The sequence below is a fragment of the Perognathus longimembris genome, chromosome 21 (assembly GCF_023159225.1).
Source record: "Perognathus longimembris pacificus isolate PPM17 chromosome 21, ASM2315922v1, whole genome shotgun sequence".
In the NCBI taxonomy this organism is placed as follows: domain Eukaryota; kingdom Metazoa; phylum Chordata; class Mammalia; order Rodentia; family Heteromyidae; genus Perognathus; species Perognathus longimembris.
In genome coordinates this window covers 17,950,299-17,967,908 of record NC_063181.1, presented here as the reverse complement: position 1 = coordinate 17,967,908, position 17,610 = coordinate 17,950,299, and the positions used below count along the sequence as shown (strand labels likewise).

At 33.5% G+C, this 17,610-nt stretch overlaps 1 protein-coding gene across 2 annotated transcripts in view; it reads left to right on the top strand.

The window, feature by feature from the left end:
• Nucleotides 1–14,445, top strand: part of Glra3 (glycine receptor alpha 3) — a 124,364-nt gene extending 109,919 nt beyond the window's left edge. The window contains exons 9-10 of one of the 2 annotated variants that reach the window (XM_048330596.1): nt 565–609; nt 14,150–14,445. In XM_048330596.1, coding sequence (XP_048186553.1) covers nt 565–609; nt 14,150–14,428 — 324 coding nt within the window. In that variant the 3' untranslated portion in view covers nt 14,429–14,445. The remainder of the gene's footprint in view (nt 1–564; nt 610–14,149) is intronic. The other variant, XM_048330597.1, reaches the window with a different exon arrangement.
• The last annotated feature ends 3,165 nt before the right edge of the window (nt 14,446–17,610 follow it).

Below are 17,610 nucleotides of genomic sequence, written 5' to 3'. Positions count from 1 at the left end.
ACACTGGTCAGGAGAAGTGTCATGCTCATGGTGTCCAATGAGGAAACGTCACACATCTTCTACAACCGTCAGTCAGAGCATCCGACATATAAAGCAATAGACCACACACGTAGAGGCTTAATTCTGGTCCTTCCTTTAAAAATGTTTTTCTTAGGAAACCATCTCTTTACTTAGTTTTGTGATGTGTAAATGTAAGATTAAAAAACATGGTGATCCATATGGTAAGTCACAAAAAGATGAAAGAATATTTTCCCCCAGGATTGCTGTTCAGAGAAATGTGAAATTATAAACATAGCAATAGCTCTATAATTTGAAATATTATTAAGGAAGGAAATACTATTTTTCTGTAAATAATAAATAAAAGAGAGCCAGTGATGTTTAAATTTGACTCATACTCTGGAATAGATATTTTACGTGTGTGAACCTCTATTAACTAATACAAATGTATGCTGAAATGGTAAATGTGATTAAAATAGATTGTGTAATTATATTTCATTATTTCATCATATATGTCTTGATTCTTTGGTTTCTCAATCCCTCTTGGTCCACTTTACCTCCCCACAGACAGAAGCTTTTGCATTGGAGAAGTTTTACCGTTTCTCAGACACGGTAAATTGACTTTTTTAACTCTAAAAGAAAGAATGCAATCATTAGTCAAAATATCAGACAGCATATTCTGCAACAAGGCAGTGTTTGGTGGGGAAACAGCTCCTTCATATGTATAGGTCATTGCCCTTCAGTTAAGGATACTCTCCTTTCCTAAGAATCTACTGTGCCTTCACTCAGTAAATGAATATTTAGACATCATAATTTTACAAGCACAGCCATTTGATTTTTTGAAAATAATTTAATATGTATATATGTATGTATGTAAGGGAAATATCCCATATATGCATTATAATTGGTAAGGAAGAAACAGTCATATATTTGGGACAATATTAGCTTCAAAATAAATGAAAAACTTATTTAGACAATTCTAAAAGCAGCTGCATGCAACCTAAAAATAAAACTGAAAGGCTTTATGCTGGATCTTTGTCTTAAATCTAGTAGTGTTGCACTCCATTCTTTATGTTGGAATTATTTATAGTTACTTGAGCAATTTGGTAGCAGCATCTTTAGAAAATATTTTTACTTAAAAAATGATCACAAGGACAATATGTAAGTATTATGAAGGTGATCAAGGATAGAGTATCTGTCTCCAGGTGGTTTGATTGGGCACTTTTGGTTTTGTTTTTTTTTTTTTGCCAGTCCTGGGCCTTGGACTCAGGGCCTGAGCACTGTCCCTGGCTTCCTTTTTGCTCAAGGCTAGCACTCTGCCACTTGAGCCACAGCGCCACTTCTGGCCGTTTTCTGTATATGTGGTGCTGGGGAATCGAACCCAGGGCCTCATGTATACGAGGCAGGCACTCTTGCCACTAGGCCATATCCCCAGCCCGATTGGGCACTTTTAATGCAGCATGCAATAATGAAATATAAATCTACCAAAGCCAAGAATTTGGTCTGGAAAACCATATAAAAACAATTCCATTTACTAAGCTAACATTTCTGAGGTAAATTTCAGAATAGCTTCCAAGATGATTCTACCATGCACCCCAGTTCAGAATCTCATGAGGGACATAATGTAGTAATCTCAACTGCAAAGCATATTAACTAGTCCTACTATAATTTTAAAGTATTGACCAATTTTTCAAAGAATATGGAATTACTTAATTATTTTTCTTTGCTAAAGAAAATTATACACTACTTTTCAGTATCTTACATCTCTCTTAATGTCCCTGAAAATAATTTTTCATTGTGTGTGTTTTCTTGACTTTAAATTTTAATTGTGTGGAATTTACCTAATCATGTGCACAGTTTGTAATTTATATTTATACTTAGATTTATATACATACATATACATGTGCATATTACACTACATAGTAGAGGCTGTATATATAAAAATCTATTATAAAGATCAAAACAATTCATGTGTCCAGTAACTATACAGTTAATATTTCCAGGAACAATAGAATAAATAATATGGCTTCTATTAATTTTGACTTTAAAAAGCTAATGAAATGTCAGCCTTGTCTAGGGGTTAATCAATTAATTCTTCTTAAAAAAGTGATATGATAATGCAATTACACTATTGGAAAGTGTGTAAATCCCATTTACTTTTCCAGTATTCTAAGAACTGGGAAAATTGGGGATGCTTATTTTACTTTTTGAAAACTATTTTCCTCAAGCTAAAGCCCTCTGAGCTGGCCAATTTTATTCTTCATTTAAACTATGCATTTTGCTTAGAACAACCATAGCAAGCTAAATCTTTAAATCACTTGAACCAATAAACCTAAATCACAACAGTATGTTCTTTATTTTCATAAGTACTGGTTACTTGAAATTTTCTCAATATTCTAATTTGACAGAATAGGCAAAGTATCTGAAACTGCCTCACATGTTACAATCAGAAACCTTGGATATGCAAATAGTATTCTTAAGAAAGTTATTATTATTATTATTATCTTGGTCCACATAGACTTGGGAATCATATACACTCTTTGGTACTTGACTTTATTTCTATTATGGAATCAGAAGATATTCTCTTTACTCTTGCATCCAGATTTTCCCCACCTGACACTGTCATAGCCTGCTCTGTGCTAATTCCCACCATATCATGTCCTGGTTGCTACCTCCTTTGCTTTATGTGTGGGTATATGCATGACAGGAGAATATGTGGCTAGAAGCCATTGTTCTTTTATATATTATTACTTATTCCTTGAGATTGATAAAGATATCAATATACTTAAGAATGAGTGATTTGTGGAGAGATATGAATGAAATGGAATTGCTTTAATGCATTTCATGCAGCTTCTTCTATGTTGCAATATATAAGAATGCAATGGTATGCAGAAGGAAGCTCATGTGCACAGTAGTACAGTACTCTGTCTTCCTGTTGTCTACTAACTTTCATATCTATGTATATATGAGTTCTAGATTTGTGACATGATTGAGTTCATGATTTACTAGGCATCGTTTATCTTGTTAAAAAAGCATTGGCTGCATGTTGACAATCTGCACAAAAATATGTAATTAATTGATTTACTTGTGAATGTATATGCTGTCTTACTTTAAAAATCATTCCAGAATATCTCTAAGGATAGCAAATAATTTCCTGTCCTATAGCATTTTGTCCTCTCTGTAGTCTTAGGAAAAGACAAAAACACATAGATACAGGGAGAGTGATTGAGAGGATGAAGCTAATTGGAATACAACATAAGTATGTGTGGAAATGTAACATCGAACCCCTTATCTTCATATAAATAATGTAATATAAGAAAAATACACATATACTCTCTTGGGCTGAAGGGGTGAACAATCATTGAAAGCAATACGGCATCTATGTACACTAAATTACCTATTAATCATTCCGTTCTAGGTTAGTTTATGTTATGCTCTATAGACTTTAAGATAGTCTTTCAGTCAATAAAATGTGTATGCAACTTTATTTGATATATATCTGAAAAAGTAATTTTTCAATAATTTCTTAATTTATTTTAATTGTAAAGGTGAGGTACAAAAAAGTTATAGATACGTAAGTCAGGTAACAAGTACAATATATTTCTTATTGAACAATGTCACCTCCTCCTTCATTTTCTCCCAATTTTTTACCTCTCAACACCCCACCCAAGTTATATGGTTCATTTTTAACATATTGTCTAATGAGCATCCCTGCTGTATTAATTCACCTTTTGTCCCACTCTTTTTGTGCTTCCTCTTGCCCTCTCCCAAACAGATAAATTACATACAACACAAAAAGTACAGAACACAAAACAACAAAAGGAGAAAAACAAAAATAAAAATAATCACCAAAATTAAAATAAAAAACTCCTGTTTCCATTTCTTAGAGTTTGTTTTGATAAACATCAGCTTACATTATCATATACAAATAGCTACTGAGCCTTTGTGAACCTCTGCTAAGAATATCCTCCTTTATTTTCACTGTGTGAATGTTTAGAGTCCTGTTTAGTTGATAATGTCCAAGTGTAATCTTTTGTCTTTTATGATCCACTATGATTATTTGTGGATTTATAGGCACAGTCTAATTACCACAAATCACGGAAACCATGCACCCTATGTTTCTTTGGATGTGGCTTATTTTGCTCAATATAATTTCTTCCAAGTCTTTCATTTCCTATTTTTTCAATAATTTGATTCAAACAAAATTCTACACAAATAACTTGTGTCTGGAGTTAAAATTTTATCCTCTTAAATCAACAAAAATTGTAAGATTTTTATTAATTCCTGAAAACAAGTAGAGCGTTTCTGTTAAACATAGCTATGTACCACCTGAAATATCAGGAAATTAATATCCAATAGAGTAATACCATGTCTAAATTTAAATGCTTTATGGTGACTCCCATCTCAGGGCTAACTTAAACAGCAAGAATTGGTGCTTCATGCTTATGATACCAGCATTTTGAGATATGGAGGCAGGAGGATCATGAGATTGAGGAGAAACTAAGTTACAATAGAGAAATTCAGCTTCAAAACACACAAACAGAAAATGTAAAACAAAATAAAAATGCTACTTCTTTATATTTGCCAAATATTGTGATATCCTATAGAACTCATAATTATGAGTTGTCACTAAAAGAATTTAACATGCTAGAAATAGATGTATCCATTTTTTAATGTCTTGTTAATTTTTCATCTACCCTTTAAAATATTTACAATATATTTTCATCACATTTCATCTAAAATATTCATCTTTAAAATTTGTACTACAGCATTTATTCATCTCCAAACAGATACATTGAATATAACTAAAATACATCAAGCATATATTTGGCTTCATAGCTAATTTATATATCATTTATAATAAATGTAAAGTTGTCCCAGAGCTACATTCAAGCAAATCTATATTAAAAACTGATATACAGTTATAAAATAATTTCATCTCATCTATAATAGCCTTCTCTTAAACCTTTCATTTTAATAAATGAAAATGAATATTTTACTTTAAACTATTTTGGGAAAAAGGGTTTTTAATTCATCCACTTCTTTTATCTCAGAATTCGCTAAATAATGAGAATTTTCCCTCTAATATAAGTTATTTTATGCTTGTAGCAAATTTATTTTATTTATTTATTTATTTATTTATTTATTTATTTATTTATTTATTTTTTGGCCAGTCCTGGGGCTTGGACTCAGGGCCTGACTGTCCCAAGCTTCTTTTTGCTCAAGGCTAGCACTCTGCCACTTGAACCACAGTGCCACTTCTGGCCATTTTCTATATATGTGGTGCTGAGGAATCGAACCCAGGGCTTCATGTATACGAAGCAAGCACTCTTGCCACTAGGCCATATCCCCAGCCCCTGTAGCAATTTTTTTTTAAAGTACACACATTTGAAAGTTATTTAAATGGAATAACTCAATTTCTTCCCTCTGTTACTTTGGTCATTAAAACAGGAAGGTTTTTGTAGTAAGCTATTGTCTTGGTTGTGTGAAGAATGTTTCACAGATATATACTGAGGGGAAAATGCTGAGATGAAAGTTTTATGTTTAATGCTGTTCTGTCTTACAACAATTCACATGATCAATATTAGATGTATAATATTTTCATTCTTGGTTGCCACTCAAAGTTTTCATATTTTCACAACAACCTTCATACACATAATTTTTTAAAGTTTTTATATTTGCTCTGGTTTCTTTTTCTTTTTACTTCTTACTCTTTTTTTTGAGGTGGGGTACAGATCCTGAGGCTTGGACTCAGGGCGTGGGTGCTGTCCCTGAGCATTTTCTCAATGCTAATACCCCTTGAGTTGCAGTTACACATACAGGTTTGGGGAGGTAAATTGGAGAGCTGGGCCTCAAGGACTTTCCTTCACATTCTAGCTTGAAAGCAGGATCCTTAGAGCTCAGCCTTCTGAGTAGCTAGGAGAAGTATAGTAGTCATGAGCTACCAATACCAGGCTTGGGTTGGTCATTTTTAAAGGTTAAGTATGGGTTAGGAAATTTGTTCTCATTTTACATGCATGCTAATATGACATTCTGATTGCTTGTTATGATTATAGCTAGCTTTCTTTTTCAATTTTTCCTGGTTTTAGTCAGAATAGGCACATATATGAATCAGTCCTACATATTATTCTCTAAAGTGTAAACGCATTTTAAAAACACTCACAATGTACTATGCATAGTTACCAAGAATTTTTTTCTCATATACAAATTTAAAAAGAATTTAGGAGTATTTGTCCATTAATTAAATTGCTTTTTACATTGTAATTGTCTATTATTCAAACTTCTGCCAGGGCATAAGAAGAAGATCTACTTTGGGGTAAATTAAGCTTTGTCTTTCATTTTACATTTTAAATTAGCCCTATTCTTTAGTTCTTTGGTAGCTCAATTTATTTAGTCTGTATTAGTAAGCTTACTTTAAGTTATAAAATGCTTTAATTTTATTAGCATTAAATATGAGCTGATTCACATAACACAATTTTTCAGAAATATTTATACAGTCTTAGTTTTTCGCAAATAGTTAATTCAAGCTAAAGTTATTTCTAAAATATTGAATTATCTCAATGAAGATTTTAGGAGCTACTCAGTATAGGAAATATCACTGCACTTCTAAGCATACATAAAACACAAAGTGATTTTATTGAGATTATATTGTTCTGAGAAATAAGCAATAAAATAATTCAACATATATCACATAATAAATACTCATAATAATAATTCATCTATGCTTCATTGTTTAGGATTAGCCTTTCAAAAAATCAAAAGCCCATCATTTTTTTATGTGAGGATTTTTTTTTCTTATTTATTGTCAAAGTGATGTACAGAGAGGTTACAGTTTCATAGGGTAGGCCTTGGGTACATTTCTTATACTGGTTGTTACCTCCTCCCTCATTCCCCTCTCCCCTACCCTTCTCCCTCTCCCCCCATGAGTTGTTCAGTTGGTTTACACCAAATGATTTTTCAAGTATTGCTTTTGGGGTCGTTTCTCGTTTTATCCTTTGTCTCTTGATTTTGATAGTACCTTTAACTTCCCTAGTTCTAATACCAGCATATACAGTATTCAGTGTACTCAGATAAGATACAATTATAGTGCAGGTACAACCACAGGAAGGGAATACAAATTCCTCCAAAACAAAACTGCAAAGAACCAACAGCCCCCTCAACAAGTGGGCTAAAGACTTAAAAAGAGACTTCTCTGATGAGGAAATGAGAATGACCAAGAGACATGTGAAAAAGTGTTCTACATCACTGGCCACAAAAGAAATGCAAATCAAAACAACATTGAGATTCCACCTCACCCCAGTAAGAATGCCCTTTACTAAGAAAACTAACAATAACAACTGTTGGAGGGGATGTGGCCAAAAGGGAACCCTACTTCATTGATGGTGGGAATGTAAACTGGTTGCTGGAAAAATGCATGGAGATTCCTCAGAAGGCTAAACATAGAGCTCCCCTAAACCCAGAAGCCCCACTTTTGAGCATCTACCCAAAAGACCACAAACAAGAACACACTAAAGCCACCAGCACAACAATGTTCATCGCAGCACAATTTGTCATAGCTAAAATATAGAACCAACTCAGATGTCCCTCAGTAGACGAATGGATAAGTAAAATGTGGTACATATACACAATGGAATTTTATGCCTGGATCAGAAAGAATGACATTGCCCCATTTGTAAGGAAATGGAAGGACTTGGAAAAAATTATACTAAGTGTAGTGAGCCAGACCCAAAGAAACATGGACTCTATGGTCTCCCTCATAGGCAATAATTAGCACAGGTTTAGGTTAGTCACAGCAGAGGATCCCAAGAGCTTAAAAGCTATGCCTTTATGAATGTATAAGATGATGCTAAGTGAAATGAACTCCATATTATGGAACAAGTGTTATATCACTGTTGTAATTACTTTCAACATGCCATGTGAAACCATAGCTTCTATTGCTGAAGCCCATCATTTTTTAATGAAGAGCTAAATCCATAGCTTTAGGGGCTGAGCACCTGACTAGCAAGGATGAAGCCCTAAGTTCAGTCTCCCAGTACCAAATATCTATCTACCCACACACATCACTTGATACACACATCTCTACATATACATGTGCATGTATGTACGTGTTTATACATATATGTGTATATATGTGTGTATGTGTACATATGTATGTGTGTGTATATATATGCCCCTGCAGTCCAAGGAATCAGTAGGTAAACTATTGGTAATGCATTTGATAGGGAAATGGTATTGTAAATGCCTTTGAAACAAGGATGCTATGAATCAAATTATAACACTTGCAACTAGCCAAGATCTATTTTTTGAGATATGTTTAGGTATTGAGTGGAGATTAAAAGGTCCAAAGATACAACTCATTTACCTAGCCTTAAATATATCTTTACCTATGTGTTGGACTAATTCTGAAATAATTTGAAGGTGACTATGTGTAATTGTTCAAATGCCTCATATTCTATTAAAATCAATGTCCATGGCTTAGGCATGGCTCAAATGGTAGAATACCTGCCTAGCTAATGGGAGGCCCTGAATCCAAACCCCAGTAGCAACCTTGTACCTCCTCCAAGAAAAAAACACAAGGTCTAAATGTGTGAAGCAACTTTGTTCAGATACAGCCCCCTACCACTAGCTACAGATTTTAATACAGCAATCATACAACGGAAATACAGCAATCATACAACAGAAATAAGCTTCCTTTTCATGATCATTTACTTAAGATTATTGGAAGGCTAAAAAGCAAGAAAGACAGCAAGCATATTATCTACATCTAATTCAGAGACCTACTTCAGTACAGGGCATTTGTCCTTCACCAGCCCAAGGTCAGAATGATTTTTTAAAAGTTGAAAAAACTAGATATAGGACTATAATTTACAATGCTCCATTCATTTACAATCTACCAGTGAAATTCTGTACCTAAAACCATTCTATCAATAAAAGAAAAATCTCCAATGGGGACTCTATCATTGGTCCCCTTTGCATGGGTGTCATATGGGAGTCAATGACTCCTTTTAGCTTTTCGTGAACATTTCACATAGTGGATCCACCAGATCTCAGTATTTCTAAAAGTTGTTTTTCCTCCAACTATGTGCCAGAAGAGATAAGAGTTTGCCTTTAATTTTTATGATTTGTCCCTAATTACAGATAGAAAATATCACTGGTAGTTCATCAATTTGCATGACAGATTATGACAATATGCTAGAGAAAGCAAGCTCATGAAGAGGAAAAGGAAGATTATAGTGTGCCCCTAAAGGCAATACGGAATTCGACTTTTTTTTTTACGATTTTGATTACAAATAAAGCATCAGAAGTATCCGCCAAAGCTTTCAAATCACCCTGTCTCATTTGGACTGTTGAAATTTTTCCATAACAATTTTCACAACATCCTGCATGGTTGGGGCTTTTGAGTGAATTTGTGTGTGTGTGTGTGTGTGTGTGTGTGTGTGTGTGTGTGTGTGTGTGTGTGTGTGTCCGCCTGCACGCACTGTGTACTTTGCCCCAGGCATGACTTTGCATTTTTGACGGGGGTCAGCCTCAAACCATGATCATCTTTTTACTTTTAGCCTCCCATAGAATGTAATTTGCCCCACTGTATATGTTGAGATGTGTCTAACTAAATTTTTGCCCAGAATGACATTGAACCATGACCTTCCCAATCTGTCTTTAGAGTAGCTGCCCACATGAATTTTTTTATTGGGACCAAATACTCAGTATCCACCTAATAAGAACTATTTTATCATAGCCCAAATGGTTCTGGAAAGGTTTGATAAGGATTAGTGCTCTCAACTCCATTTCCTAAATAAGAACTGAGAGTTTCCATTATCTTTTCTGGAATCTTGAATTGTTTAGTATTTACTACAGAACAACATTTAGGCAGCATTTAGTCAGTTCTAGAGGCTTTCATTCTTGTACATTTATTAATACTAGACTAAGAAATGCCTTGCCACAGATTAGACTTAAACCAGAAAAAAACAACAATCTGCAATTATGTGTCACATCATTACCAATTATATATTTATCCAAAGGCAATATCACCTGTTGTACAATATTCTTCATTTTTTAGCGATAATTATGATGATTCCTCCTACCATAGCTGATTCTTTACTTCCATCCTTACCCATCAGCCCCGAGTTTACTCCTCGTATTGGCTTCCTCTTCCTTGTTAGCATTGCCACATATTTCCCACTGGTATCTTCGAAATCTGTGTTTCTTATCCTTGGCTATTCAGTCTTAGGCATGACCTAATAATCTTGGAGTCCTACTCAATATTGGGCAAGAACATCCTTTCCCCAAGTCACTCTATCTGCGCCAACTGCTCTAAGTGAAGGAGTAAATTTAGCAACCTGTATCCTTCCCTTTTGTTCCCATTAGCCACTGGCATCATTGCATTTATCTTCTGAGATGAAAGAGCCAGATCTAACAGGTTCCACAGGGGAGGTAGCTGCTGAACCTGGACCACATTTCTGACCTTCCAGCTGGCAGTACATATGCTGGGAAATTGTTCACAGGAATCCTGTCCCATTTTCTCTGTATTCTTTTTGTGTCTTTACTGCCACCTGAGGAGAGCTAATAGATTTATCTTTGGCCATGATCTTTCTTCTGAATAGTCCAGATTTTCTTCCCATCAGTGATACACAGCATGGCCACTGCAATAATAAATATGCCCGAGTCAACACTCCATTCTGCTCTCCCAGAAGAAAGGTCACGTACAAAAGGAAATCTTCCAAGCATAGTTTGTCTGTTAGCATTTGAGATTGTGGCTAGAGTTTGAGTAGACATAGTTCTGATTATAATATAGCCAACCTACACTTGCTAGTATACTTAATATATTTACTATTCTTAAGAGATGTTCTATTTCACAGTAATGCGAGAACCATCACAATAAGAGCCTGGATTTACATCATGCCAGGCTTTATATCAAAAAGGATCATTAATATCACCACAGCCAGGAATTACTGCAGCAAGTTGGGTTAGCACCAATCATTCTTTTTCATGCTGTACTATCACAAATATATCATCATTAACTCCTAACTCAATTAATCTAAGGATTCAAGAAAGCATGGATTGCTGAAAGACCTATCAAGTAAGCAAAGTAACCCAATTCCTTAGTCCTACAATCATTGTGTTCTGTAATTGTTTGTTGTTTCAAGATACTCATGGCTACAGAGCACAAGAAATGTACATTGAAATTTCCAGTAACTATAAACACACATATTCATCAAATCTGAAGAACTTTTTACTATATTAAAACTTCAAACTGCTCAATTATTATTTTTAGCAAATACTGAAGTGCATAATTATCTTTGCCTGTTTCTTACAACTTGTTAAAATGTAAATTTTTTAATTGTTCACATCTTCATTTGTGACTCACATATAGGGCCAAACTATACATGATTTCTAGTATAACTTTCCAGGGTGGCCAAATGCTACCATCTTGTTGCCATCAATATTAAATATAATGTTCTCTCATATCCCAATGGGCATTTGGTTTTCATATTTTGTATGAGTCAAGGAGCCTCTTACTTTGCTAACTGCTTTTCTTTCCCCCAAGTGGCTTTTTCTTCACAACCAAAAGGGAAGAAGGAAGTCAATTCTACTTGGAACTTCGTTCTCCTCAATTTTATCTTTTTTAGTGTTGGATCATCCATCCAACACTTAAACAGGGAATAAGTCTGTGCCATCCATATTCACATGGCAAGCTAGACTTTTTGTTACCTCAGACCCAGCACAGATCTAGCATCAGATTCTCTTCAGACCTTAGCACACACACAAAAAAACTTTTGTCTATATTTCACAAACACACACACACACACACACACACACACACAGAGAGAGAATATTAAAATCTGGTCAGCTTCTGGGTCCATTGGTGTTATTTTAGGGTTCAATTTGTCATAGAATTCTCTAGATACCAGTAGGATTTAACATACTATTACATTTACCCCTCATAGAGACTCAGTAGTGTCTGCACAAAAGTCAAGGGGTTATGAGACTCAGAGAAATGACAGTGTTTGTTTTACACCAAACTGTCAGGACATGGACCATAGGTCTGTAGGCCTATGTGTAAATTCTCCACAGCTCTCTGCAAGCAGATATAAGCCTTCTCTCTGGCCCTTCAAAGCAAAGGAACTGACTTCCATTGTCCATTTAGTTTAACACTATTGTTTGCAAGGAAATGATAGTCTGAGTCTAGTGTGAAGCCTTCCTGACAGATACGTAGAAAGCCATAACTGACAAAACCTTAGTTCCTCACCCAAGAGGTTCATTTTAAGTGGACCTATTTTCAGATTAGCAGCTCAGGTGTCTGAAGGTTGTAAAATAAGTTTCCCAGAACAGTCAGAAAGGTTATCAGTAAATTCTGCTTTGTCAGATACGGAAGGTAAAATTCTGAAATCTTAACTTTTGGCAAGGAGTTTCACAATTCATTTGCCATGCTGATTGAAAAAAAAATCATTTTTGTTTTTTGTAAGAGGGATTTTGATATACATGGGTTGATACAATTTATAAGACAGTATGATACTTTAACATTAGTCAGCTGATCTGCATTCATATTTCCAATTACCTTGGTGACCCAGTGTTTCTCATTTGGAATGCAAACGCCAGTAAAATTTACTAAGATAACAAGATACTATTTTACTAGCTACATAGCAATAGTTTAATCCCTACTATCTATACTTTTACTCAAAATGTAGACAATTTCAAAGCAAGTAAGTTTGTCACAAAATTTTCATGGAAGCCAAAGAAATGGTAGCCTAAGTGAATGTGCATAATAGATATAGAAAAACTGATTTCATCTTAAGAGAACTGGAGTGGACACAAAACCTTAGACTAATGGGTCCAGATAGCTCTCAACCTCTTTTTCACATGATTCTACTAAATACACTTATTTATGTTACAATTGAAATGTTTTCCAATAATTGTATGCTTTTGTTTTGCAGGTAGAATTCCCTTACCTTCATAATTCATCCTCTCAAAAAAACAACATTTTATATGTCAGTGAGGGAATTTACATCATTTCCTCATTTTTGGCCATCTAATAATTTCTACTTTCCATTTTTATAATTTCCAATTTATATTATGTAATACTCTTTATTAGCCAGTCATTTTCACTGACTCATATTAATTATCATGAGTCTGAACTGATAAGTTTTTATCTTTTATACAACCATGAAGAAATACTATCATAAGGTAGACAAAACTATATATATATATAATTACTTTTCAACTGTAGTATAAAAAAATCCCTTTTCTTTGGATGTCAACTATTATCACATTGTAAATAAATGCCTTAAGTTATTAATGAATACCAGTATAAATTATTTAAAACCTATTTTTCTATCATACTCATTTTTTATCATATATTTATTAAATAATTTTCCTTTAAGTTTTGTTTTTATTCAAATGTATGCTTAGTTCTCCTTATTTTGCCACATTTAAAAGTAATATTAACTTTCAGAGAAATATTAGTTGTGAATAGTAGTTTATAACAAGTTTACCCTTGAACATGAAATAAACTTCTGCCACAAAAATGAATATAAATAGAATATACATTTATCTAAAATAAATAATCTTATAAGTATCCGAAAGAATTCGTATAAATCAAAGAAACCACATGAAGGATTACAAAGAAAGTAGTGTTATTGTTCTCAACTGTATTTTCCAAGGAAGTAACTTAGAATGGTAGGAAACAAGTATTAAAAAGGTTATCTCCCTGAGAAAGAAAAATTCAGTCAATGATTGTATTTTCCCCTCTTGACATCACACAGTGGCGCATATCGACACATAATGTCAAAACAAAATCTAGTACATGAACATTTCTAACACAATATCTCAAATATTTTTTCCTTGATTACAATACTTACCTATCCTGTCTGTACATAGATATGGGAATTCTAGGTGTTTTTTTTCTCTATCACACATCTTTTGAGAATGTCCTAGTTATTAATAAGCACATCTAGATGATGCTACAAGATAAAGTTCAAAGCAAAAAGAAGCACCCTACCTTAATAGGCTTCAATTATTTTTCCTCATATTATTGAATACATGTATCATAATGAAACCTGAGCTGTGATGGTCTGTTACAACTTACGCTGAAATGCTTGCTATACATGTCCAATTCTGCTACTGAAAATATTTATTGCTGTTTTTTCTTAAACAGGATGATGAGGTAAGGGAAAGTCGATTCAACTTTACAGCCTATGGAATGGGACCATGTCTGCAAGCAAAAGATGGTATAACTGCAAAGGGCCCAAACCATCCTACCCAGGGAATGCCAAAAAGCCCTGATGAAATGAGAAAGGTCTTTATCGACCGAGCCAAGAAGATAGACACCATCTCCCGAGCCTGCTTCCCATTAGCTTTCCTGATTTTTAACATTTTCTACTGGGTTATCTATAAGATTCTTAGGCATGAAGATATTCATCAGCAACAAGATTAATCCTCTGGGGACATGCAGAAAAGATATTTAATTCAGAAGATTATTTCCTTGTCATAGGGGTGTGTGTGGGCGTACGTGTGTGTGTGGATGAGATGTACAAATGAGAGCCATTACAGTAAAATGGCATATGAAGAAAGGTTGTTATTTTGATTGTCTATATAAAGTCTATAAAGTCATGAGACGGGTTAAGATTCTTTTAACAGATAAGAAATATATGTTTTGATGATTCTGCTTCATATACATCCAAGATGATCTGAGCTTTCACAGTCAATCGTGTAAGTAATGCTTAACTGCCAATATGTTTATATGTTATATAAGATGACATAGTAGTAGATATGAAAATGACTCTAAAATTTCCTCATTTCTAATTCTGTGAGATTAAATGTTACAGAAGCAAAATGTGTATAGTAAATTTTATTAAAGTAAAAGAAAAATGATGAGCATAATAAAAATAAGTTGGGGTGTAAAGCTATTTTCATATACTAGTTTCAAAACAGGAAATCAATCAAATAATTCAGTGGAAAATTCAAGTGTGTCTGTATAGTATTAAATGTAGAAACAGTATGGAATCAATATGTGTGATAACAAAAGTTAATTTAAAATACTAAAAGACTTTTATATATAGAAAACTACATTCACATTTTCAGTATACCAAAATTTCCTTCCATGGGAAGTGAAACCAAATGGCTAAGGAGATTACAAAAGTTACTTTTCTCAATCTTCATATCTCTAGGAATAGTGATTAAAATGGTGAAAAGATTTTTGTTTTTACATACATGTTCTAGTAATCACTTCTCAGCCTTCTGTCTGAGGTCAAGCACATTAATTGTCAAGCTATGCATTTTTAATTATTGCCAAACATGAAAAATTCAAACCAGCATGCTTGTTGTTATTAGACTTTAACAGCTGTCTAATTGTCTGTATTGATATGATTAATATTTTGATGTTAATGAACAAAGATCAATATAATGCCTTTATACTTTTGTTTGGAATGAGTCTCACAATTTGATGGAATTAAAGTATGATCATTTTTGGTAATAATGCAATTAGTAAAATATAAATAGGTTCATGAAATATTTTCTAAAGTAAGAACAGTTTCCTACGATCTATATGGGTTTAAACTCTCTCTGAACAGAAGAGATTTTAATTCTAAATGATGTAAATATGCCCATTCTGTTAATAGAGTCCACTCTGTAACTATGTCCAATTCTACAAAAGAATTGTTTTGATATTCCTGAAGTGAATGAATTCAAAATAGATACCATTTTCAGGTTTTGAATAACTTTAAATGGGTTTTTACTTAAAATGTATCAATGATGCCCTGGCATCAAACACCATCTACCCATTCTGTGCCAAGGAGCTTGGTGACAATGCATGGTGGCTTTCTTAGTGAAACTGAACTAGACTCTGAGTCTTTTTCGGTTTTAGTATTTTCTTAACAAAATATTTTTACCATTAATGTCATTACTTAACTTGAAAAGGATTTCAAAATGCTTTTCTACAAATTTTAATTGTTGTTCAAATAAAAACTCAGTGCATCAAATTATTTACAAAGTTTAAACATTAAACAAACTACCTGCTCAAAAGTATGATAGAAACACCAGGTCTTGAACCAAATGGTACTATAATATGACCTTTAACCACTCTCAAACTATTAGCAGAAACTGCCATTTTAAATGGAAACTTTCCAGTATTTCTATATTTTGGTGCATCCAGCCATTGTTGTTGTTGTCTTAAGAAAAGACTTCTGAAAAACAAAATTCTATGTTTGGGACTGTTTGCTAATAGAGGACCAAATCACTTACCTTTTTAAATAATTACTTTGAACAAGTAATAATTACAAATGTAATGTAAATGACATAACTGAAAGAACTTGTTAGTGTGTACTATACTTACCTTGAGGACTGCCCATCCTTAAGTTAAATGTTGGTGTCTTACAAACCATGGCAGCGTATACCCACACTGAAGATTAGAACATGGTCATTTTTCACTTTCCCTGAGAATCAGCTGGAGAAACTGAAGAAATGGTTAACTACACTGCCTCCTTGTGACTCTAAAATAGTTGAATTCATTTTTTTCTGATACTAACATATTTGAATTCATTTTTTCTGATACTTTATACATGTTCCCTCAACAGTATCCTAACATTACTTAGATTAAGTGAACTTTCTAGAAGCAAGAACAAAATATAATGTACATAAGCACACACACTTCAAAGAGCACTTGCTTCCACATTTAAGAATATTTTAAAAATCTCAACTTGACTAAAAATGACAAGAAGTGTATATGAAAAAAAAAAAACCACCAGCTCTGAGAACACTTGCCAACAAGAGCAGTGGTGCCATAGAAATCTCTCTATATCAAAATTAAACTTTGCTTCTACTGAATTCTGCTTTACCACTATACTTATCATTCTTTTTCTGCACTAAAAATAACACTCTGGACAGCCTTCACTCATAAGACAGCAATGACAAGGTGAACATTGTTGAATCCATTAAGTTTAAAGGCATGCATTTTATATACTAAACTAATGAACTCATAGATCCTGCAAAACTGGGAAACAATGACATCTTGATACAGTATTTAGCTCAAATCAGAAATGTTTATTTTTTCTTATTATTCTCATTCTCATTGTCATTATTGTTGTTGTTGTTGTTGTTGGAATGTCAGGAGTTGAACCCAGGATGTTGTGAATGTTATGAAAGCATTCTATAAAGAACTATACTCTCAAATCTAAACCATAATATTTTACAGCAAACCAGCCAGGAAATGGTAAGAAATTACAAAAGTGTGAATGTACACTTAGCATACATTTAGATTAGATTTCTGCTGAAACAACTATACTGGAAAGTACAAGATTTTATGCTGTTTATATAACCTTAAAAATATTTTGTGTGTCATAACCATTGTCATATTTCATTCCAGAACATATGACTTTTTAGAAATTCTTCTTCAGTTATCAGATATGTACCTAATTTCTTGACCGATAATTCAAATTTGTCTTACTCTGTAACTAAGATCTAGAAATTTATGACTTAAAATAGATTGCAGAATCACTATGGAAACAAAGCCAAGAGTCTTCAGATATTCCTCAATGTTTTCAAAAGTTTCTCTTTGGCACTCTCCTGAGGAGCTCATTCAGTTCTCAGCTGTGTATTCAGGGTCACAGCAGATCTGCCTAT